Below are 23548 nucleotides of genomic sequence, written 5' to 3'. Positions count from 1 at the left end.
GCGGCGAGGCCGCGGGAGACGCAGTGTGCGCGGGAGGGGAGGGGCGGAGCGGAGCGGCGCGTTTCGGTGCGGTGCGCGGCCGGGGCACAGCGGGCGGCCCGGCGGAGCTGCTCCCGGCTGTGCCGGGAGCGCCGCGGTGCCGCTCTCCCGGCCGGGGGATCAGGCACCGGGCGATGTAGGACACGGGGCCCGGCGAGGGGATGAATGGTGCAGCGAGAGGGGCGGGCGCGGCGCTCCCCCCGCGGCGGCGGGGCGGCGCGGGCCGCTGACACGTGCGGCGGCGGGGCGCCCCCGGCTCCGCGGGACGCGGGGCGGTGCATGGGGAAGGAGCGCGGCGAGGCGAGGCACGGCGCCTGCCGCTTCTCCTTGCGGAGCGCTGCCAGCTCTTCTTGGAAGTCCTGAGTCGCGCACGGCGCAGTGAGTTCATGCACCTCCTCGCCAAACCTCAGCCTGCGGGATCTGGGGAGGCTGCTGCCAGCACACCGCCCGGTCCCCCGCGCCCGCTCGCCACCGCCCGCGGGCCGCTCCCGGGGGCCCCCGCTGCCGCCCCCTCACACGTGAAGATGTGCGTGCAAAGGGCGCTGGTGCTGCTGTGCCTGCTGAGCTTTGCCACTGTGAGCCTCTCGCTGTCCTCCTGCACCACCTTGGATCTGGACCACATCAAGAAAAAGAGGGTTGAAGCCATCCGGGGCCAGATCCTGAGCAAGCTGCGGCTCACCAGTCCCCCGGAGACCGTGGGGCCGGCCCATGTGCCCTACCAGATCTTGGCCCTCTATAACAGCACCCGGGAGCTGCTGGAAGAGATGGAGGAGGAGAAGGAGGAGAGCTGCTCGCAGGACAACACCGAATCCGAATACTATGCCAAAGAGATCCATAAATTTGACATGATCCAGGGCCTTCCCGAGCACAGTAAGTGCTGGGCTCCCCCCGCTCCGGCCGGGGTGCCGCGCCCGCGAGGCAGCCTGCCCGGGATCCCGGCCGCGGAGGAGGGGGGGCCGAGGGGCGCCGGGCCCCTGCGGGAGGGGCCGCGTTCCCGGCGGGGTGGGAACGCGAGAAGGGGGTGCGTTGGGGGGGGCTTCTCCGCCTCCCCGCGGGGACAAGCGGGGACGGGGGGTGCGCGGCGCTGCCCATGCCAGGCGGGGCAGCCCCAGGGCAGCGGGCGCGGAGCACCGGCAGGACGGTGCGGGGCTGGGGGCGGGAGCTGCCCCTGGCCAGGTTGCGGCTCCGGGGGCAGCATCGGCCCAGGCCTCAGGCGGGAGCGGCGGGGCCAGCCAGTGTCTGGAGCCCGGACGTGTGCGGGATGCGGCGGTGGGGTGCAGCTTGAGTGTGGAGTGAACGCTGCGCACTGGGCTGGGAGAAGGTGCGGGTCTCGTGTTTGGTGACGGGCAGGTAGAGACGGACTCCTCCCTGCTGAAGCTCCAGCGCCTGCCGCAGAGATACGGGCAACTTGCTCGGTCTCTGCAGCACTCACACTGTCCGTAGTGGGGGGTGGGGACACGACCCGCTGCTGAGGCTGCTGACTGGAGTTACACTGTCCAAAGTGTTACTCTGGTAGTGTGAGGCTTCAGAGAGTGAGTGGAAGATAACAGGGATGCTGAGCAGGTGCAGAGCAGACAGTGATGCCAAGGCGACCCCCAAGAGAACACAGGCATTAAGGAAACACGACAGATGTTGAGCAGGTGTGGAACAGATGATGAGCAGGCCCAGATGCGGACACTAAACAGATTCAGGTGCAAAAGCTGAGCAGATGCAGATGCAAAGACAGAGACTGAGCAGGCATGAACCCCAAGCAGACTGCAGATGCTGAGCACATGTAGGCAGAAGCAAACCTTTCAGGTTTTGCTTAGGGTTGGAAGATGTTGGCAGGCGTGCAGTCGTACCACTATCTGGGGTGTCCTCCTGTGAGGTAGTGCAGTCTTGGGGACAAGATTTGAATGCTAGCAGTTCTGGGGAGGAGCTGTGACTTGATACAGGCAGCCTCAGAATGCATTTACTCTGCCAGGTTTATGTTAATCTTGACATACGATGAGCTGGAATAAGAGTTACAGTGTGGTAATGCAACAAATTCACTTAAACTAGCAGACTGCACTCCATATGGTTATATGATTAGCTCTTAGCTCAGGAGACACCAGGACCCGAGGAACAGAAGGCGCAGGGAGTACAGCAGCTTACCCGTATTTCAGCATTTTTGACCTACTGAAGCGTCGTTTGGGAAATTCTAAAAATACATGGGGAAACCAAGTGTCTGTGAAAAATAGCACAGGCTCACTGTGAACCAGTGTGTTCTGGGGAAGGAAGCAGGGAAAGCACAGCAGCGGGAAATGAAGTCAGAGGAGTGGAGCTGGATGAAGCAGAGGGGGAAGAGGAGTGAAGATGCGGTGCATGAGAAGGAACAGTGAGGAAGGACTGGGGTTTGGGGAAGATTCCTGTGGAAATGAATGAACCTGTCCCTGTAGGACACTGGGGCAAGGTGCTGAGCAGCGTGTTCAAAAGACCAAGTAGTGCTGAGGTTGAATTCCTGGGAGTGGGCAGCACAGATGCTACCACCGGAGAAAGAGGAAACTTTGAAGTTGGGTCACAGCAGAAGAGCCGCGCTGCAGACAGTTTGCAGTGTCAGGAGACGCACTCTTTCTGCAACCTGGGGAGTTTCATCGCTTGCACCACAGCTGAATCTGGCCCCGTGTCTTCAGAAGTGGCCAATGTTCAACTTTCCCATGGCTCTGTCCCTGTGCCAGGTGGTGATCTCAGAGCACGCACTGAGCCAGGGGCAGCCTCCTCTGGGGGAAGGGGAGGACTGCTCCATTGAGGGAACTGCGAGGACGAGACAGGCAAGTCTGAAGCGTGTGTGCACGCACACTCGCATACACACAAGCTGTTCTAGCTCCAAACTATTAGTCAAGCAGCTCGCTGGCACAGATAACTCATCCTTCTCAAAGACTTCAGGCCCAAATGTCAGGAGAGCTGAGGAGCAAAAATAGCAGCGTGAAGAGCCCCATCCTTCTAGGAAGGAAGGATATTCAGGACCAGGTTCCCCATCCCTACTTTGAGCTGTTTAGTGACTTACAGAATGGTTTTCCTGCTGTGCCTCTCAGGCTCATTTCCTGAATTACAGGGGACTTTCTTTCAGAGAATAACTCTGTCTTGACCAGCCATTCAGTGCAAGGTCCTTCTAAAACTCATGGGGGTTCAGACCCCCTTAAGCACTGATTTGGTTAGGTTCAAATTCGGAGAGCATCTGCAGTGGTCCTTCAAAGGGCTTTGCTGACCTTCCAGAGGAAAAACAGATGCCATTTTCCAAGCCAGCTTGAGAGACAAGGCAATCAAAGCCATGGGTCACTGGGGCCAACTGTCTCTTCCCTCCAAACTTGCGACCTGCGAAGTTCCAGAAGAATCAATATTTTTTAATGCAAAATTGCTCAGCTTTGGCATGGAACACCTTGAAGTAGCAGTGGTGTACTATAGGGTGAAGCAATACCTGCTCACATACAGCCTGCTCTTCCTTGACATCAAACTCTGATGGCACAGCTGTCAGCCTTCTTGGGGCTTGCCAGGAACAGCAGCTGTGTAGGATGGGCAGCACATGGAGAAGGTGCACCTCACTGAAAGCAATGGTAGGAAAAGGGAAGGTTCCAGACGAACCTGCTCTCTGTAATACGTTGTCCACCCTAAGAGGCTACTGGTCTCAGCGTTCTTGCAGTCAACGGTTCAGGGCTGTCTGGGTTCCACACTAATAGCAGGGTCTGATGGTGAGGATACATCCTGTCGTGTGAGACACAGCCTGGCATGGGTACACAGGGTGTCAGATTCCCTGTCTCCAGGCTCGGTTATTGCCGCCGAGTGATGTGGACTGGAAGAGCCTGCAGGCTTTGCTCCATGCTGTTAGGTGGAAGGTGGGCACATCCGGATTCCAGTGTGATTAACACACCTGAGCTGGGACTGGACCAAGTTCCCTGAAAAAATCCCCTTGCCTCCTTTGTGTGTGCCCTCTTGCAGAAAGTACTCTGCCCCAAAGCAACCAGCTAACCTGGTGTGCGACCTGTATCCTGGACACACTGCTGCGAGAAGCAGGCACCAGCCGCACAGTGTTCACAGTGAAACACAGAATGCATGTCCATCTCCCCATCACAAACAGCTTGTTCCCAGGGTATGAAGGGAACATGAAACTTCTTAGGGAAGACAGCTATTACTGTTCCCACTAGGAAGGTCTACCAAGACACCGGCACCTTGCTGGTGAAGTAAGTAGGTAGAAGGCAGTATGGGGACAGCAGAGAAAATACAGCAGATAACAGTAATCTCTTAACCACCATGGCTGCCTAACAGCCATAAATTGTAAGGATAAACAAAAACTTATTTTGCCTCTCATCTGCACTGTGGTGTGGGACTGGATCTGCAGCCTCTGAACAGATTGTCAGATAAAGCACTACTGCTGCAAACAGATACTGGGCTAGGCTGACCACTGGTCTGATCTAGAAAGGAATTTCTGATTTAAGGCATTACTGGCACACCCCTCATGGACAGGCAGCCAGGTATGAAATGGAAGAGCAGGCTATTAACAGCACTATTAATAGAGCTAGGACTGCAAAACAGCTTAAGGGGGGTATTAAAACACAGCATCTACCTAAGCCTAGGATGCAGAACAGTTACCAGTGTTAGACTTCAGCTAGGAAGCCTTTGGGCAGTTAATGAGATCAGAGTTTGGGTTTTCTATTGTGCTTTTCTGTGGCATAAAACCTAGAACTGGTCACAGTGGTGGAGTCTCCACAGTGGGCATCCTCACATGGCTCGGTGTACTCTTCGCACTGCAGGGTTGTTGAGCTGAGCGTATCAGCTCATGGCTGCAGTGGGGTCTGGTCTGGGACTGCTGAACATCCATCTCTTCAATAGCAGCCAGAGACTTTCCTGTATGGGAAGCTGTTCATTCAGTGGTATAAATGACAAACCCCCTCCCTCACCTCCAGTTAAAGCCCAGTGTGAGCTTTAACTTACTGAGTAAAACTTTAGCTCCCAAAGAATACATCTTTGCAAACTGTTAGCCTCCTGCTTGCTGTATCTGAGGTTAGTGCAGGAAAGCAACCTTCATCTTCATGGACATGACTCTGGAAGTGCATCAGTGTTGCTCAAACCAGAACCTGGCGTGGGAAGTGGTCTTTAGTGCTCAGGTGCTGTTTCCCCCTAGAGACAGTAGCGTTTGTGTAGAGAGGGGCCAGCTTCAGGAATCAGCTGGAAGGTTGCTTCTGTTGGGGTTTCTAGCCTATCTGTCACCAGCTGGAACTGTGGCTGAGAACAGGGGATAGTTTTTCTTTCTGTTTTCTTTGTTAAAAAAACAACTATCAGCTGACGGGAGCCTCATGTAGCACTGGACAACAGAGCTCATAAAAGAGGGCTGCAAACAAACCTGCATGTGGGCGTAGAGCAGGAACTGCTGTGTCTTGTCTGCAGGAAGCCTTAATGATGCTAGAGCCTTGGAAGGCTAACAGAGGTCAATAGCAGAGGAACAACAAAGATTTTTCCATGGGACCAAAATGGTTCCATTGAAGAGAAGCTTATTTTCTCTTGTAGACTCCGTTTTGGACCGCATAGCTCTTTTCTGGGGCATCTGTGAAAGGTATTTTTCTGTTCAGCGGGCATACATCGACACACAGAACATTTCCTGTTCATGTGTCTGACCTCCACAGGCCTCTCAGCACTGTTACTCTGTCCTTGAAGAACTCTGTATCTAGTACTATTCATGAATTACTTCTCCAGGTTATGAGTTAGAACTGATTTTAAAACTCAGTTCTTTCAGGACACACTCAATAGTCACTGCCCTGAAATATCTTCCACACCTCATGCTTTGTGGACACTTGGCTGGCTTTCACTGTAGGAGACAATGCCAGGGTTTGTAAAACTAGGATTCAATGGCAGTGGGATTACCCTGGTTTCATGTCCCCAGGATGATCAGTCACACCATCATCCCTGTTGCAGATGGGCCCCACTAGCTGCAAATACTGTTTAAATATTTGAGATCCTGCCCCTGTGACCTATGGTTCTCAGTCCTCCATCTTTCTTTCTCCTAGATGAGTTGGGCATTTGTCCAAAAGGCGTCACCTCCAACGTGTTCCGCTTTAATGTGTCCTCGGCAGAGAAGAACAGCACCAACTTGTTCCGGGCCGAGTTTCGGGTGCTGCGTGTGCCCAACCCAAGTTCCAAGCGCAGCGAGCAGCGCATTGAGCTGTTCCAGGTGAGTATTCTTCTCACCTTCCCTTGTGCCTGAGCCCATTATAGGGGCTCTTTACGCCTGCCTCAGGTGATATGTGCAGGGCCACAGAAGACAGGAGAGACTGCATGCTGTACCCCAGGCTTCTTCCAGCATACGCAGTGATACAGTCACCTTTCCTTTTACAGTGTGATGCTGTCCTTTCCCCACTCACATTGGCTGGCTGCTCTGGGCACTCTGGCATGGGACCCACTGCAGCTTTTGCTGCACTGAGATGGGGGTTGGAAGGGGAACCCCTCACCACTGGAGCAGTCCTGACCTCTGTGTCACATCTGCTGGCTAGCTCCCTTGGCAGTTTTGTTCCTTTGACTGTCGCAGTAGTTGGTGCTAATCCAACGGGTGGAGCTCGCTGTCTTGTCACTGATTTACTGGAAAAATAATGCTTGCTTTCAAAGTTCCTTCAGCAGCAGCTCCTCAGGGGCACCATTCACAGCACCAGTACTTATCTGGAGATTGGTCTGAACTCATGGACTCCCCTGGCAGAATAAGGCCTGGTTCAGGTTTCAAAGCGGTCTTAGGTTGGCCTGGACCACCCAGCTAACTGGTACAGTCCCAACATCCAGGTGGTGCATTCCCTGGCACATTCCCACAGGATAATGTCTGTCTGCTTTGCAGTAAAAGCACAGCTCTAATTGCCCTATGGCTGGTAGCTTTTGAGGGCTTCCTGGAATTCAGCTTCAAAGGTCAGAGCAATTCTCCGGCAGATGATACAACTGACAAAGAGGCAATCCAGAGCTTCTCCATAGGTTCAGTGCTCTGTGCAGTGAACTTGGGGTCCTGTGTGAAGGAACACTTTGCACAGGCTGTGGCTGTTTGGAAGCAGGAAGAGATATCAGAGGAGAGGGAGAGGCCTCCAAACCTGATCAACACGGGTGTGATTTGATAGGAGTTGAAGAGTGTAGAACACATGAAAACACCACAGTGTAGGACTCAGTAGGCTTCCTGGGCCTATGGCAAGACGCTGTATTGCGCACTGCTGGGCAACTCTGAAGTCCACACTGGTTGTGAAGTATGGCCTTTCACCTGTGCCAGTGTATTCCTGATGTCTCATTTGCCAGGACCAATCTTCTGAATTAGGTTTTAGCAAGCTGTGGAAAAACTAAAGACCCAAGGCTGTGCCTTCTATATGCGCAACACTGGCTGATTCTCTCTACCACTCCTTTTCACGCAGATCCTTCGGCCGGATGAGCACATAGCAAAGCAGCGCTACCTCAGTGGCAGAAATGTACAGACACGGGGCTCCCCTGAGTGGCTGTCCTTCGATGTCACCGAGACTGTGCGTGAGTGGCTTCTGCACAGAGGTAGGGGTCTTAGCTGGACCGTTTGTTGAGGCATCCATAGAAATGTGGAGCAGCACTGACAGGAATCCTGTCTCTGCTCCCCTTTCTGCAGGAGCTTGGTTCACATAGAAAGCAGCTCCTTTCAGTCTGAGAACAAACCCTCCCCAGAGAGCCACCTCAGTGCATGACGTTTGCTAATTACCGACTGTCCTGGAGTCCCCATTGTGTAGCTCTGTGGGCTGAGTCAGAATGAGGATTCATCCTCTGGAGGAGGAAATTGTTTTCACTGAGACGTGCTGGAACTTCTTTTTGTTCTTCAATTCTAAGCCCAGAGGGGACCCCTCTGCTTGTCTAAACTATGATCTGTAATACATAAAAAATTAGACTTGCTGTGGTTTAATTTTCATGTGGAATACAGCAAATCCAATAGGGAAAAAAAAAACCTGCAAGAATCCCAGTTTCTTTAGCTGCTGTCTTGTATAAAGGTGAGGAAATACCAGAGCCTGACACATGTAGACAGATGGAGGTTTTAGCACTGCAGAGAACATACCTCTGCCACCACTGGGCAGCCCAACAGCTACTTACAGGGCAGCTCCCCCCAAGAACACTGACCCCATTTACAGCTGGAGCTTAGGCACCATGACTCACAACTGGACTGGCCTTGCAGATAGAAGTGAGGTGTCACTGCAAACTGGAATGCAGGTGCTGGCAAGCAGCTGCTCCCTGAAAGGGTAAGATGTGAGCTTGTAAGCTCCTCCTTTTTCAAGCAAGCTAAGTTGTGTCCCGATGGCTAGAGTTCAGGGCTGGAACTGCAGTGAGCTCTGGGCAGGCACGCTAGCTGACAAGACATCACAGAGTATACAGTGCTTAAGAAAAAAGGTGCTAGGCACCTCGTCAATGCCCCGGGGAGACAGATGTTTTAATTCATGGCACAACATAAAAAAGAAGCTTTCATAAGAGTCTTATGTTCCCTTAGTCAGGCCCACACAGCATGACTGATCCAGGAAGTTATTATGAAAATAGACTTGCCTCTGGAAAGTGTGTGTGACTTAGACCGCTAGCAGTTCAGCAGAACAGGAGGCTGCAGCTGCTGAGAAGAATGCTTCCAGTGAAATTACTTGTCCGTATCCAACCCACTCATTTTTCACATCTCCTTCAGACACTAACCAGAAGCCAGAGAATAGACAGGTACTGAGGATGGCAAAACTGCTTTAACACAGACAGCTCTTCAAAATACTTGTGTTCCAATGGAATTCCTTGAAGCTCACAAATGCTTTTGGATGCTAAATAGCCTAAAAAACATAACCAGGAGCACCTTCTCACCTGTGCAGGAAACTCCCTTTAGCAAGAGCAAGGCTTTTTGCACAGGTGAAGCCACAAGATTCTGCTTTCCTTTCCAAGGCAGCTTCTGTCCCCAACTCTTGATAGCATCCTTGAATTTGAGACTGACCTGCAGTCTCGGAGTAACCACAGTAAGTGTCCTCAGTGAACCTTCCCTGCGCCAGGAGCTGTCCCAGCTGTAGAAGACTGTCTCTCATGGAGTCGTCTTCTTTGCAGAGTCCAACCTTGGCCTGGAAATCAGCATACACTGTCCTTGCCACACTTTTCAGCCCAACGGGGACATCTTGGAGAATTTGCACGAGGTCTTGGAGATCAAGTTCAAAGGTGATAAAGAGCTGGGTTACGAGAGGTTGTTGGGGAGGGGAAAGCCTGGAGTATCTAAACTGAAAGACAATGTCCCGCTTTGCATATTTGAGCATTATACATTGCTTAACTTTTGTCTTCAGGCATACACAGGGTTTGCATGTTGATTATATGGGTACACCTATTTTGTACATAGGCTAGAAATGGAAGAAAGTAAGTGCAGGCTGGGTAGGTTTGCAGGAGTGTCTGCAGAAAGGAGTAATTTTGTGTTTCAACGTCTCTCCGGGAAGTGCAGCTTGATGCCTTCTCAGATTTCTATGGAGGCTCTGCTTTCCAGTGAGGGTGACAGAAACACAAGGAAGTCAGGCATCCTTTGTGAGGTGGCCCAGAGAGTCAGTGGCTTGGATGGCCTAAGAACTAGCAACCTCCTGGCTTGCAGCCCTGGGCTGCAGCCACTGGCCCCCACAGGCTCCATTTCTGAGGCTGTTCCGCAGAGTGCCAATGATCTGACATCTTCTTTAAACCATTCATCTTCCTGCCTGTCCTGGGACTGAAGCCAGGAGTGAGTGGGATGGATTAATGGCCCCACCATGAGTTTGCAAATGGTAAAACAGGTGGCCCATAAGCCTCTATTTCAGGCCTGCAGCAGTCAGATTCACCAGGACTAAAGGGGTCCCCTGTGAGGGAAGAAGTTCCCAGAGTGAGTGGATGTGGTGCCTGAATCCCCTTCAGTCTGGTTTAAGGGCAGGCATGAGAATGTTAAATGCACTGAAACATCTTGTTGCAGCCTCCACTTCCACACTGATTTCTTCTTTGTGGATCCTCTTTTCCTCTGAAGGCATTGACAGTGAGGACGACTATGGCCGTGGGGACTTGGGGCGCCTGAAGAAGCAGAAAGACTTGCATAATCCCCACCTCATCTTGATGATGTTACCCCCACATCGGCTGGAGAGCCCAGGATTGGGAGGCCAGAGAAAGAAACGGGCCTTGGATACCAACTACTGTTTCCAGTAAGTGAAAATCCTGCCTGGAGTGATGAGGTCCCTCCCATGCCTGAGGTGGGCAAGCCTGGCGAGACTTCACGCCACTGGGAAAGACAGAGGTCTGCATGGGGGTTGTGGGTCACCATGGAGCCACAGGGGCCACACGAGGAGCACAGCTCAGCCAGCTGCTTCTTGTGGTATCCAAGAAGGGGATGCTGGCTAGCACAGCAGTTGCTTCGTGCTTCTGGCTGAGCCACTGGATTGAAGTAAACTTGCAAGTGGTTTACTGGAGCACAGCTTGGGCAAGCGCCCATGCAGCACCCTGCTAGCTCCAGGTGCCAGAGAGCAGCCAGGTGCTCCTGTGGGCAAGTGGGATGCTGCTTCCCTGGGCCAGTGATCAAGCTGCCTGCCAGCCCACATGAACAGTGCCAGGCTGCTGAGCTGCCCACCACTGCTTGCCTGTGCTGCTGCTCTGCATGTGGTGGAGGCAAACACCACATCCCACTGGGCACTGCTGGTACAAGTTCTGCTCAGGAAACCACATCATACAGTCGCATATAAAGCCTCTCTTTAGATTCACTGTGTTTTAATACTGTGTTTCAGGAACCTGGAGGAGAACTGCTGTGTGCGTTCTCTGTACATCGACTTCCGACAGGACCTTGGCTGGAAATGGGTCCACGAGCCTAAGGGCTACTTTGCTAACTTTTGTTCGGGCCCTTGTCCATACCTTCGCAGCGCAGACACCACTCACAGCACGGTACATCCTGTCGGGGCTTGTGGCTCTAATTCCCCCTATCTCCCCAGGTGATCAACACCTGGTCTCTTCAAAGCAGAAAAAGCAATTTGGATCAATACTTGTAAAAAACTGGCCAAGGAAACTGCAGAAGAGCCTAGGTGGTTCAGCGGGAAAATGTGCTTCCTTTGGAATCAATACTGAGTCATTGGTTCCAGCCAAATGTTGAGGAGGAGGATGCAGTCTCTTGGATAAGATGTGAAATAGCAGGACTGATGGTTTTAGGGTACTTACTTGGTAATGGCCAGAGTATCAACTGAATTGTTCACATCAAACTTCAACTCTGGTAATTAACTTCTGCCTAAATTTCTCCTGGAGTTTGCACTGGAGAGAGGATTTTTCTACGCTCTGTGACAGGTTGTCATGCAAAACTGTTGTGCCATGGCACACAGCTGCCATCTGCCACCACAGGGGCAGCTGTAGCCTGAAAGTGAAGGGAAATCTGTGTTCATGTCCAAAAGTGAACACATCTATGCCTTAAGGTATCCTTTCTGCACAGGCAGCTGTAGAAATCTCATCTGACCTATGGCAGGGTGAAACCTACTAGGCAGTGAGATTCATGAGTAAAAAGTGGCAGAAAGCAAATGTCCGTAGGTAACCTAGGCATAACTGTTTAACTTGAGTGCACTAGGCAGTCTTTGAGAAGAACACTACCTGAGCATGGCTACTGTCTGGAGTGGGAGAAAATAAAAGCAATAGAAAAGCGGGAACAATCTATGGGAATGAAGAAGTGAACAGATGCTGGGTACTAAAGCACAAGACCAAGAAGGGGAATGAACAGCTTAGAAAGGGTAATGGGCATGTAGCTTTACCATCTGGTTGTCCTGAGAAGCTCTCTACCAGATAACTGGACTGAATCAGTGTGAGAGAAAGGATATTTTAGAATGTTCCTAATGTTCTTTTCTTTCTTGAGCAAGAAAGGAAACGATCAAGCGTTAAGGTCAGCTGAATGATCCAAGAAACCTTTAGAACAATATAGCTGCTGACAGCTTGCTGGCACCACTTGGGAAAAACATGGTGAAAAGATTTCTCACCACTCTTTAACCTACTGTCTGTTGGGTAGAGCGGCCCCAGAGCATGTGGTACCCCTGCAGTACAGCCACGGGTACTTTGCTCAGTATCCCAGATTGCTGCTACCATAATGACTGTGATTACATGGATCTGGATGATAGAACAGAATGTTTCCTTAGCATTTCTTATCCTCAGAGATAAAGTAGTTAAAAAGACAATGTACCAGACCCTGTCGTTTATACCAGATAAGCACTAATGAGACCACAGTAGTGCAGGTGAGATTATGTTTTGGACCTGCAACTCAAGAAATTGCCTACTGCTGAGAAGTGGCCAGAAACATGGCAACTGTTCTGTAGTGGTTACGTGGCTGCAGTGTACAGTCATCTGTGGGTTAGGGCCAGCTGGGAGGAGGAATCCAGTGGGGTCCCACAGGACATTCTCCTGGCTCCAGCTTTATAGTGTAGCAATTCGGAGAATGGAGTGGAGGAAGGAAGCATCAGACAGTTCAAAGCTGTGTAGGAACTGACGATACACAAGAGGATTGGCATCCATGCAGTGCTATCTAGGGATGTTGGTTGAAATAAGCAGTATTGATGTTCTTTCTTGTGGTTTCTTTAACAGAACCCAAGACAGCATGGCCCCAGGCTGGTTACATCCAGCCTTGTTAAAAGCAAAAATTGTGACACTGTTCACCATGCTAAGTTAGAGATGAAAGGAGACAATACTTGCACTTCTTCAACCCTTAAGCATCAGCCACAGAGCAAGGCTATTACAATTAAAAAGTATGTTAAGAGTCAGGCCAGGGCAAGTGAGACCCTTTAGAGGCAGACCATAATCAGGAAGTATTGAGGAGGGGAGTACTGGTTGTCTGAGGGAAATACCCTCTGATGAGCATAGTCCAAACACCTAGAGACCTCTTGGCTTTGCTTCCTATCTTCAACCAGCTTAAATGTATTCCTGACTTTGTCTCACCACATTTACTTTGTTTCTGCAGGTGCTGGGCTTATACAACACGCTGAACCCTGAGGCATCAGCTTCTCCTTGCTGTGTTCCCCAGGACCTGGAGCCACTCACTATCTTGTACTACGTTGGGAGGACCCCCAAGGTGGAGCAGCTCTCTAACATGGTGGTGAAATCCTGCAAGTGCAGCTGAAAGGCACTCTGGCCCCCCCAAAGCCAAGAGAGAAACTGTCAGCACCCACTCTCCTGCTCCCAGGCTAACATGAAAGGAACTGTGTGGGTCAGAGACTACGCATGCTGAGGGCTGAGTGCCAAACCCTGTGGCTTAGGGTCTGGCAGCCCTTAGGGATCTCTTCTGGAACATTTCTTGGTCTTGTTGGCGATGTCATGTTCCTTCTGGGAATTACTTTGGTGACACGAAGGCCACACTCTCCAAAGTGGCTGGACAGTTCGTGCAGAAGAGGAGGATTTGAGTGCTGGGTGGTTGAGCAGGGAAAGCGTGGGAATGACAAAGAGAAGGTGCAAGGGGAAATGGAAATGGGGATATGTTTTCTGTTCTAGCTTTAGCGATAGTAGGGCCTCAGCCCTCCCCAGTGGCCTGAAGATTTGAGGGTTTCCTTTGTAGGAGGAAACCCTGAAAGTTTCTTCAGAGAAAGAAAATGCACCAAGAAGGGAAGCTGCTGAGAGAAGAAATGCTCAGAAATAACACTTAAGGCTTTTGTTCCTCAGAGCTGTGATCCAGGAGTCCTGCAACTGAAATTCTCTGCCTGTCAAACTTGTAAGTTCAGTTTCAGATCCTGGCTATTGGTCTCTAAAAGCAAACTGTAGCCCCCCGCCAGCCTGCTGAGGGTGGGCAAATACAAAGAAGGAGGGTGCTGAGACCATTTTCAGAGGGACTGATGCCTCCATTCAGCTCTTTTCCCCTTCCTGGAGTTTCTGCGATATGGGTTCTGGGTCAGGGCAGGAGCAATGTCTGTGGGTACCTGAATATTGGGCCTGAGGACTGTTACACCCCTTGTCTGTCGTGGTTTGTGAGCTGCTTTGGAGCATTCTGCACGATGACCTGAACATGGCCCAGGCCTCACCTGCCAAGACTTAAAAAATAGTAATCTCAAAAACATTGTAAAAAACAAATATGGGGGGGGGGGGAAGGGAAGATGCTCTTTTTTTCACAAGCAAGTTGTTTGTTGGAGGGTTAGATGGTTTGCTGTATTTAAACTGCTACTGCTGTGGCATACTCAGTCAGTCTAAAAATCTTTCCCCTTTCCAAAATGTCTCTTCAAAGGAACAGACAGAATTTAGGTCAGCCAGAAAGACCCAGAATGGTAATTCCTTGGTACCCTCGAACTGTGCCTGGTGTCTATGTGCCCTGTGTTGCCCTAGTCCTTCAGACATGTACACATCACCTCTGGCATCTGCTTTTGAGAGATTCATATAAATCTCCCTTCAAACGTAAAACACTTCCAACAATACTGTTTAAAAACCAGGGCAGTGCAGCTGCCACAGCTGACAGATGTCTTATGTCCATTTGCATATATATGGTCTGCCAATACAGACTTGTACACACAGGTAAAAAACATACCCCTCCTGATTTACCATGAACATTGGAGATGCTCATAAAAAGCTCAGAGTTATTGCCCAGGCAAGAAATCAATTCACTGTTCTAAAAAGTATGGGCTTTTTCAGCCATAGATACTCCCAAAGGTGAAAGTCCCCAGTGCTTGAATGCCACATGAGACTCAGAAGGTTGCTCTTAAGACTGTCCAAACCATGACTACTTAGAGTCATGTTCTAGAGACCACAGAGGTTCCTCCCGGTCCCCTCCCAGTTCCTGATCCTAATCGCCTGTGCCCAGGGCTCTCCATGGTCAGATCAGAATTCAGCTCTTCCATCAAGCCCTTCACAACAGTGGCCGCTTCCATATACCTCACATCAGGCTGCCATAACATGTAATCTCAAACATCTCAATAAACTGTAAACAACCCTTCCTGTACCATCACCAGTTGGCAAGAGGCTAGCAAGGGTGGGTCTCTGGAGGGAGCCCACCAACCTGTGTGATGTTTGGCTGGGGCACCCATGCCCTGATAGAGGCACTCCTTAATGCCTAGCTTTATCCCTTTCGTTTCTCTGGGCCTCCTTGACCTGTCATCAGTGTGGTCATGAAGGCACAGCTCTGATCGGTTCTTCAATGCTACTGTGCCCTGTACAGTTCTTTATGCCCATGCTTCCTGTGGTCTGCCCAAGGAGGGAGTAAATATATATAGTATGACTATACTACCATGCTGACAGGCCAGAAATTTAGTGGCTGCAATGCAGAGTGGGGGAAAATCCAGATACCAGTTGGTGTAGGAATTCTCTAATCTCCTTTTAGCAGCAGCCCCTGGGGAGGTTTTGGTTTACAAGCTGCAATCTGTTCTTTGGTCATTGTTCCTCCTGGGCTGCCTCTGCTGCCCATCCAATTGAAGGGCAAGTGAAGGGGGGGGGGGGGGGAATAAAACCCAAAACCAAGGAGAGGGAGTTGCAAAGGGCTGAGCTAGAACACTTGCACAGCTCATGGTCCTATCTGGCACTTGGAGCATGTCAGAACCACCCATGGATTAACCCTGGCAAGCCCCTTGAGATAGATCTGTCTTATTAGCCCATGTTCACTGCTGCTCCTCAATGGCAGGGAGGGGTGGCAGAAGGACCCAGACATTCATCTCCTTGGAAAGGAAGCAAAATGACAATGGATAATCAGAGAAGAGTCTTGGGGCATCCAACCAGGAAGGATACAGGTAATCTCATGGGTAGAGTAATCCTTCAAGTCAAACATTTCAGTTTCTGCTTTTCTGTCCAGCCTTCCATTTCCCTAGCAGCATTCAAGAATTACATTTGTGAGACAGGATCTGAATTAATTTTCATACAGTTAAAATAGCTTTTCACAGGGTGCTGTAGCTGTAACTCAGCAACATACTATGCTATCTACAGTGTTAGTAACAGATTGAATATACTTCTGTGCGCAGGCTTACCAAAAGGGTTCAGGACACTAGTGTGAGAAGGCAGATGGCAGTTCTCTATATCCTGTTACTAGCTGGCAAATTGAGGAAGACAGTGGGAAAAAAAAAAGTGAGATCTTCACTGCCAACACTGAATACAGCTCCCAACAGTTCCCTTTTGTTGTTTACAGGAACAAACAAAAGCTGATTAAAACAATCCCAGCACACTTTCTGTCTCTAACAAAGATCAATGGTTAGAAAGAGTGAAAAAACCCTATTCAGCACTGCCATAAGGCACATCCTAAAGAGGTATCAACGGACCATCTGTGTAGTCCCTGCTTCTCTGAGGCACCCTCTGTTACAGCACACAAGAGGCCTAGACCAGAACACCTTGTTTTTCAGACTGTAGTGCACTGTACAGCTCTGCAAGAAACATCGCTTCAGTAGTAGAGGAATGTACACTGATTATTTTGGCAAAGAAGAGTCTTCACAGACTAAGTATTTGTTCCCTGGTCTTTGGGTTGGACAGTCTCTAGCTATCTCACTGCACTTAACAAAAAGCAGTAGCTCATCCCCATGACCACTGCAGTGAACCAGGATATACTGCATTGTGTTTCATGTTTCCATAACCAATAGACATCAATACACACAGTAAACAAGATGGACCATGTCCAAAAGTAATAAGAGATACAAAAGACCTGTCCACTCCTCTGGCAACATGGCTGTTCTGCTCTGTCCTGCAATGTCTCACGTCTCCTTGTTGTAGCAACCAAGTTTCCATTCTCTTAGTTCACAGTTCCTTATCTTTCTATCCTGCTCTGAAGCTTTGCTGCTGTGAAGATCAAGGCAGAAATAGGAGGTCTCCAGGCTCAGACTGCTTTGTAAATGAAATCACTAAAGCCATCCCATAAGAGAAGAGGATACATTGCTATGTCTTATCAGACAGATGTCTTCAGTATGGTCAGGGGTCCAATGCAGGGCATGATCAGTACCACAGTGTGAGCAGGATGCATTTCTAGGGCCAGCTCCATTGTGAAGAAAAGGTTTCTTACCCAGAAGTGTTTCTAGTAGAATGAAAAATGAACTCTATAGTACTGGGTTGTCTTCTCTTAATACATACATTCCTCTACTACTGAGTTGATTTGAAGGCAATGAAATCAAGTAAAGTTTTCAACACATATGGAGCCAACAGTGTGATATCTACATATTTGCAAAACTATACTGATTTGTGGCAGTGCAAAATAATATGTATATATTGCAAAATGTATGTATAGTATGGGCTGCCTAAAACCTATATTAAATGCAGTTTAGAGTAACAGCAGCAATTTGGATACAGTGCAAATTTTCTATGCCTTCTTTTAAAAATAACATCTATTAAATTTTTTTTACATAAAAAGTCACTAGAATATATTGGTCAAAAGGTGTATAAAATTAGTAACTAACACGCATACTACCATGATGGTTAGTAAAATAACATCAGGACCTTAGGTCTGCTTTACCAATATTTTCTTTTTCTATATAGTGAAGTAATTTAAGCCCTGATTCATTTTTGATGCAGCTCTAGAAGTGACAGATGGAAGCAACTAAGCTCAGTGTCTTTTATCCTCTCTTTACGAGAGACTTCAGATGCCCTGTACAAATGCAAGATCCTTTATCATGCAACAAGTCAACACAGAAGAGATGAGACGGTTTCTCATAGATTGTCTCAGAAATGCATTCAGATACATCAACAAGAAATACAGCAAATGAAAATGCCTGATTAATAGCTGTCATTCTCTTACATCTCTAAATGACAGTAATGCATTTGAGAAGCCATTTATGCCCATAAAAACCAATATGGTACGGTACTTTTGTTGTCACAGTGTGCTTCCAGAAAGACTCATTTCAAAAATTACAGACCTCAGTTACCCAGCTGCTTTAGAACATCCTTACATAGGACTAGGCTGCATAGGGAAGATGGCAAAGATGATCTGAAGGCATTCAACTAAGTAGCTGTGCCTTTTCAAGTACTGGGCTGTGATTTGATGGCAAATACACTCAGGGATAAGGACCTTTATATCTAGTACAGAATAGAGGTTTCTTTACAGCTGTGGTTTTCAGCACACCCCCTCTCCCCCATTATTGGTTTCCCACATCCTGCAAACTTAGTGAACAGCTTTCAGACAGAAACTCTGTCCCCTGTGGTATATGCTGGCACTGTTAAATTATACCAAAGAATGCCAGTCTTTCAGGCGGCATCTTCTGAAAACCAAGATTTATCTCTCCCTCTTTCAGGGAAATACTGGTCTTTGTGCAGGGTGATATTCTTCATCTCTCATTTCACTTAGTTGGCTAGGCAAGATGATACCTCATTGCTGTCCAGAGACCAATGCAAGAAATAATTACATGTAGGGGTTATGCATGTTGCAGAAAGCAAAGGTGGCTTCATTTTCTGGTCTGCCAACACTCAGACATCTCTCACTAGCTGTTTACAGATACTGATTCCTCACATACAGAAATCAGCATGAGGCATTGTAATAATACATCGTGCTCAGTGCATGTACATCACTTGATGAAAGAGCCAGTTGGGTTATATCAAACCAGAGATTTCCTGACATTCTCCAGGAAGGATTTCTTTTTTCTCCTGAAGTTATTATCCTCTTCAGGAAGCAGACAAAAGAAAGATTTGCCATGCAGCCAGGGGCAAATCTTATAGGATTTGTGCAATGCACAAAGCGTAAAGACTGGGGAATGTCTTGTTAACCATGTTCTGGTCCTTTCTCAGAACAAAAATTTGTGGTCAAGTGCTGAAACCCTCTTGCAGGTAGACCAGATGCCTGGGAGATCTCCACTGTTTTCAAGGATTTGTAAGAAATTCCACTTGTGGGGGAAAGCAGTAGCAGACAGCCTGACTTGCAACAAGAGTCTCTGGAAGACATCCAGCCTGCAACAAGCTCCTCTGCATGACACAATTTGACATCTGCCTCCTCTAAGGACACTTGCTACAGAAATCTCTAAGATCTGAAGATTTCATTTGGATACTACCATGGTTAAGTGCTCTGTACTGTTAATATGAAGAAGCAAAATCAAGAAGATGATGGCAAAAAACCTCAGGGAGATTTGGTGTGGCAGCAGTTACAGTGTGCTGACTAGACATTTGAAATTGCCTTTAATTCTTAGCTATTTCACCTGCTGTCAGCCAAGCCATCATTCAAAAGACCTATGAAACTTGTAAAGCCACAATTTGGCAGGAAGAGCCACCAAGTTTATTCTTCGACATTTTTCCTAAGAAAGTTTCAGTAGGCATATGGAGACAAGTTTTGTGGGTCTGTGGAAAAGAAAAAAAGAATATTCCCAGATGATATTATAGACAAAATGTATTCCACGATGAATTTCTAGAATTAGAAATAGTGGCGAAAACACACTTTCAGGAGGGAAGACAATCCTGATTTGAATGGAGGGAAGCATCAGGCAACTGGAAGTGTGAGTTCTGTAAATAGTGGCACTAATGGGATGTTTACAATTTTATTTGCCCTCCCAGAAGATTCACAGCTGTCCATCTGTGTACCTTGAAGAATGACACAGATATCCTATGTGTATTACATATATCTAACACAGCACAACCTTTTAAGAAGGTCATACAAATAAAGTAAAACCACTTGAAAAACATGAGGTGAATCCTATATAACAGTCACTGAAAAGAGGGAAAAATCCCTTGTTGTTTTCCTTCCCCAATCTCAGAAAAATGCCCAAATTTTATAGTAGAATGAGGGAGTGATGACAGTCAAACATTTGGACTTGTCAGTAGAGGAACGTTTCAAAGATCCATTCCTGACTTTTGACATGGTGGTACTTAAGACATAGATCAGATCAATAACCACAGAACACTTGTTTTTTTGAGATTGTATACCTTTTGAACCTAACACACTGACTACAGTAACGTGTCTCCTCTTAGTCTGGGGAAAGGAGACTACACTTTACCAATGCTATAAATATGGTGAAATGAGATTTTCTAAAATTCTCTTGCAGGGACACCAAACCGAACTAATGTTCTGGGGTTATCTTCTATTGTACATCCTGGAACACCACCAGGCAAAAGACCAAGTACGATGCTGAATTTGCTTTTAGAGATAACAACACCTCTTCCACCTGCCCCAAAGAAATAATAAAAATTCTGGCAATAAAAGATAGATTTTTAATAGCCTCCAAATTCTTAACAATTACATTAATTTTTTTAAGGCCAATTCTATATTTTTTTGTCTGATAGGTCAGATAAAGAAGCCACTCCTTTGAAAATAATAGCTCGTTTTGGGCACTGCAGGCATGGACTTGTAGAGAAGAGGCCCTGTTAAGTCTACTCTTCTCGCCAGGGAATACTATGATTCACTGAAAAACACTGGCAAAGGCTTCACACCAGGGTCTCCACAGTGATCGGTGATTCTTTCCTTTAAATTGGAAATGCTTTTTACATCAAGGGCCAGTAAAATCCTTTTTTAGTAAGGTAACAAAGAGCAGAGTCCTCAGGATAGACTTGGTGTCTTGTTTGTCACCTTTAGTTCAGTGGAGTTTGTCCTCTGTGTTAAAACTGCACAGGGAGGCTATTTCAAAAACTCAGAATTCAGTAATTTTGGAGATCAGCTTGTGTTTCCAACTACTCACCTCTAAGGCAAAAGGGAAAATTAATCTTATTCTTTGGAAGAGGACAGTAGCATTCTAAAGTGGGGAAAAAGCAGTTACCAGGTCCCATAGTTCTTCTAGATGTGCTGTGGTTGTGCACACTCACCAGGAACGTTCTCTGCACTTAAACACTTCAGAAGACAAAGATGACAAGAAGTGAGTAAGATAATTTAGAGTTTCAGTTAGTAGCATTTTTCATATTTAAGTGATTAACCATTTACAAACATCATATTATGGATTACTTCCATACAGCAATCTGCTTTCCCTCCAAATCCCCCCTATCTAGAGGTGAATTATGCTCTTGTAAGAGCTTCACCATTCTGAAAGCCTCTGCAATACATAGTGCCCACTCAGGTGGAAGTGTAGATAAACTGCATGTGACAACTTGGCAGATGTTTAGCAGTGGGGACTTTTCTTAGAGAATCAAACACCACAGAGTGAATTCTGGTGGAACATGCCGCTGCCATGGAAGGCAGCTTTGCCTTGGCTGTTCTATCAGGCTGTACTGCAAGTGTCAAACATCCAGACTACAACATCATCTAGCTCACCTCTCTGACAGTGGTCAACAGCATGTCTGACAGACAAGCTAGAATTCGGAAAAGCCCACTTCCCCAGAATAGCCACTTGAAAAGTCTTACAAATTCCCTCCTTGTTTTTTAATTTTAATATTTAATATGCCCTAGTAATTAACTTTTCATGGATTTGTCTACTTCTCTTTCCAAACCACTTTTACACTTCTTTGTATCCCCAATAAACTGACACCGAGTTCCACAGGTCAACTACACACCGTGGGAAAAAAGAAGAAAAAAATCACACACTCCTTTTTCCTTTGAATCTGATCTCTGTTAGTTTCATTTGATGCTCCTAGTTCTAGTGGGCAACACTGTGAACATTTACTTCTTTTTCACCTGCTCACTTACAGTTCTCCTTGCCCACCTCTTTTCCAATTAACCACTTTCTGCATGAAGAGAACTGTGAATGTTCTGTGCTCTATCCACCTATCTTAAGGACTGTTTGACTGACCCAACTCTGTAAATATAAAATAAGGCCCTCCTGATGTTTGGCATAAACAAGGATGCACTTGCTCTAGAAACATGAGGCTCTACAAAGAAGGACATCAAGTCTCAGGTTTAAATAAAGTTCAGAAGTTTCTTTTGCAAGAAACTTAAGACAGATCCACAGAATAATGTGTCCAGAAAGGAAACAGTAGCAAGAGGATCAATCAGACAGTTACTGCAACTAAAAAAATCCAACTATTTAAACACCAGCAAATAACCCACCCAGATTCAAACAGTGAGTCCAGGATTATCCTAAGCACCACATGTAGGATTGACTAAGGAAAAAGTCTTTGGCAGTTTGATGAAGTAAACCTTAACAAAAATAAGTCAGGAGCCAGCCTACTTTTGTTTCCAGCAAATAATCCAGAATGATTGGAACTGCTGTATTAGTAAAAGATACAGGCCCGAAAGAATGCAAACTGAGAATCCAGTCTGTTCTGTAAACTCATCTATAAGTCAATGATATCCTTCAGAGGTAAAGAAGAGGAATGATCCAGCACTGCCAGCCATTCAACTCCATGCACATGCAGGATTATCCATATTCCAGTATGAGGAAGATGAACAGCATTAAAGATTCCTACTAGTAAACAAAGGTCTTGATACCAAAGCCTCTTGCCACAGTGGTATCCAGTATCAGAGATGTGTGTTGACCTTCCAGGCATCATAATGAGGAGCATTTCCAACAAACAGTGATCGTCCAAAAGCATATCTTGTCTTGAGAATAGAAATTTCAGTATTTCTTGTTGGCATCCAAGACTACGTAGTCTACCTAGTGTCATAATATGATGTCCCACTGATGGGACACTCACATGACTTGTAAAGCTGTTTTAAATGCCAAGAGGAACCATGTGAAAGTGAACTTGATACTTCAGGTACTGAGCACAAGTCAGCTGCTTCTGGAAAGGATAAAATCTAGTATCCTCCCTTAATTTTTCTGTTGTGGTACACCCATCACTTGAATACAACACAAAAAGCTTGTATGAACTCTGCATTACCTCAGCCTCCAGGACTCTGATGTGGAACTGACTCCTTCCAAGACTGATTCTCTAGCATCGGAACAGACTCCTTAACGTAGAAGTGATGCAAACGTCACTGAGCAGGAGAGAAGAGGGGGACTCTGTGCTTACATTGCCCAGTGTCAACACTAAAGTAGGTGATGAGAGATGTTGGAACTTTCTTTTGGTAATTTTCTCACTTTGTTTCTGAACAAAGGCACTTTCAAGGAAACTCACTAATAAATATAGGCAAGTAAATCTCATAAAAGCAGAGATAAACTAATCCCCACTTGAGAAGCACATATATAATTGTACTCCCCTCATGTGCATGTATTATAAATCCAAAATGATTCGCTAATCTCCTTTCCTCCCTTGTACTAGAAAACATTTTACATTCCTGTAAAATGCCTTCTCTCTAAGACATCCAGGAAACAGTTTTATGCCTCCCCATTAAATCTCTTAACTGAACCAGTCTCTTTTGAAGAGACATGGAGGTAGCAGCTGCAACGAGACAAAATATGTATGTTATCGTTCAGTACACCACACCCACCATGCACAAAGACATACATGGACTCCAGGCTGAGATGGAGAACATATGAGGCTGAATCACAGGATTTTTCCCGATTCTCTATTGCACATGCTCCCAAGGTAACAGCATTTGTGCGCAGAGCTCGGATCAGCAGATACACAAGGCAAAGGAATATTACTATTTCCTCTGATGCTCTGGCTGCCCTAAAACATCCTGAAGCTGAACAGTTCGGCGTCTAGGTGTTTGGCTTGAGGTAAAAGATCCATCCTGAGATCCCTGTTTTGGTTTGAGTTTTTTGGGGGGGAGAAGGGGCCTCAGGGGTATTTTGGTTGTTTTGGTTTTTTTATTTGCTGGAAGCAGAAGAAGGTTTTTCCAGGGACAAAGGGTGCAAGACTTCACTGCTCCTGA

At 47.4% G+C, this 23548-nt stretch overlaps 2 protein-coding genes across 2 annotated transcripts in view; both read left to right on the top strand.

Annotated features, from left to right (window-relative positions):
- Positions 1-23548, top strand: part of ACYP1 (acylphosphatase 1) — a 428968-nt gene that overhangs the window by 64683 nt on the left and 340737 nt on the right. The gene's annotated exons all lie outside the window — the stretch shown is intronic.
- On the top strand, positions 190-14911 carry TGFB3 (transforming growth factor beta 3). The gene is given in 8 exon segments (XM_061367423.1): positions 190-280; positions 283-909; positions 6057-6220; positions 7428-7557; positions 9094-9201; positions 10019-10190; positions 10767-10920; positions 12962-14911. Coding segments are annotated over 8 exon segments (1590 nt in total). The 5' UTR covers positions 190-204; the 3' UTR covers positions 13121-14911.

Source organism: Neopsephotus bourkii, unplaced genomic scaffold (assembly GCF_033783945.1).
Source record: "Neopsephotus bourkii isolate Nb327-2 ecotype Australia unplaced genomic scaffold, CSIRO-AGI_Nbou_v1 NB_1376, whole genome shotgun sequence".
Taxonomy (NCBI): domain Eukaryota; kingdom Metazoa; phylum Chordata; class Aves; order Psittaciformes; family Psittacidae; genus Neopsephotus; species Neopsephotus bourkii.
Note: the sequence above shows the minus strand (reverse complement) of the source record. Positions and strands in the feature narration are given on the sequence as shown.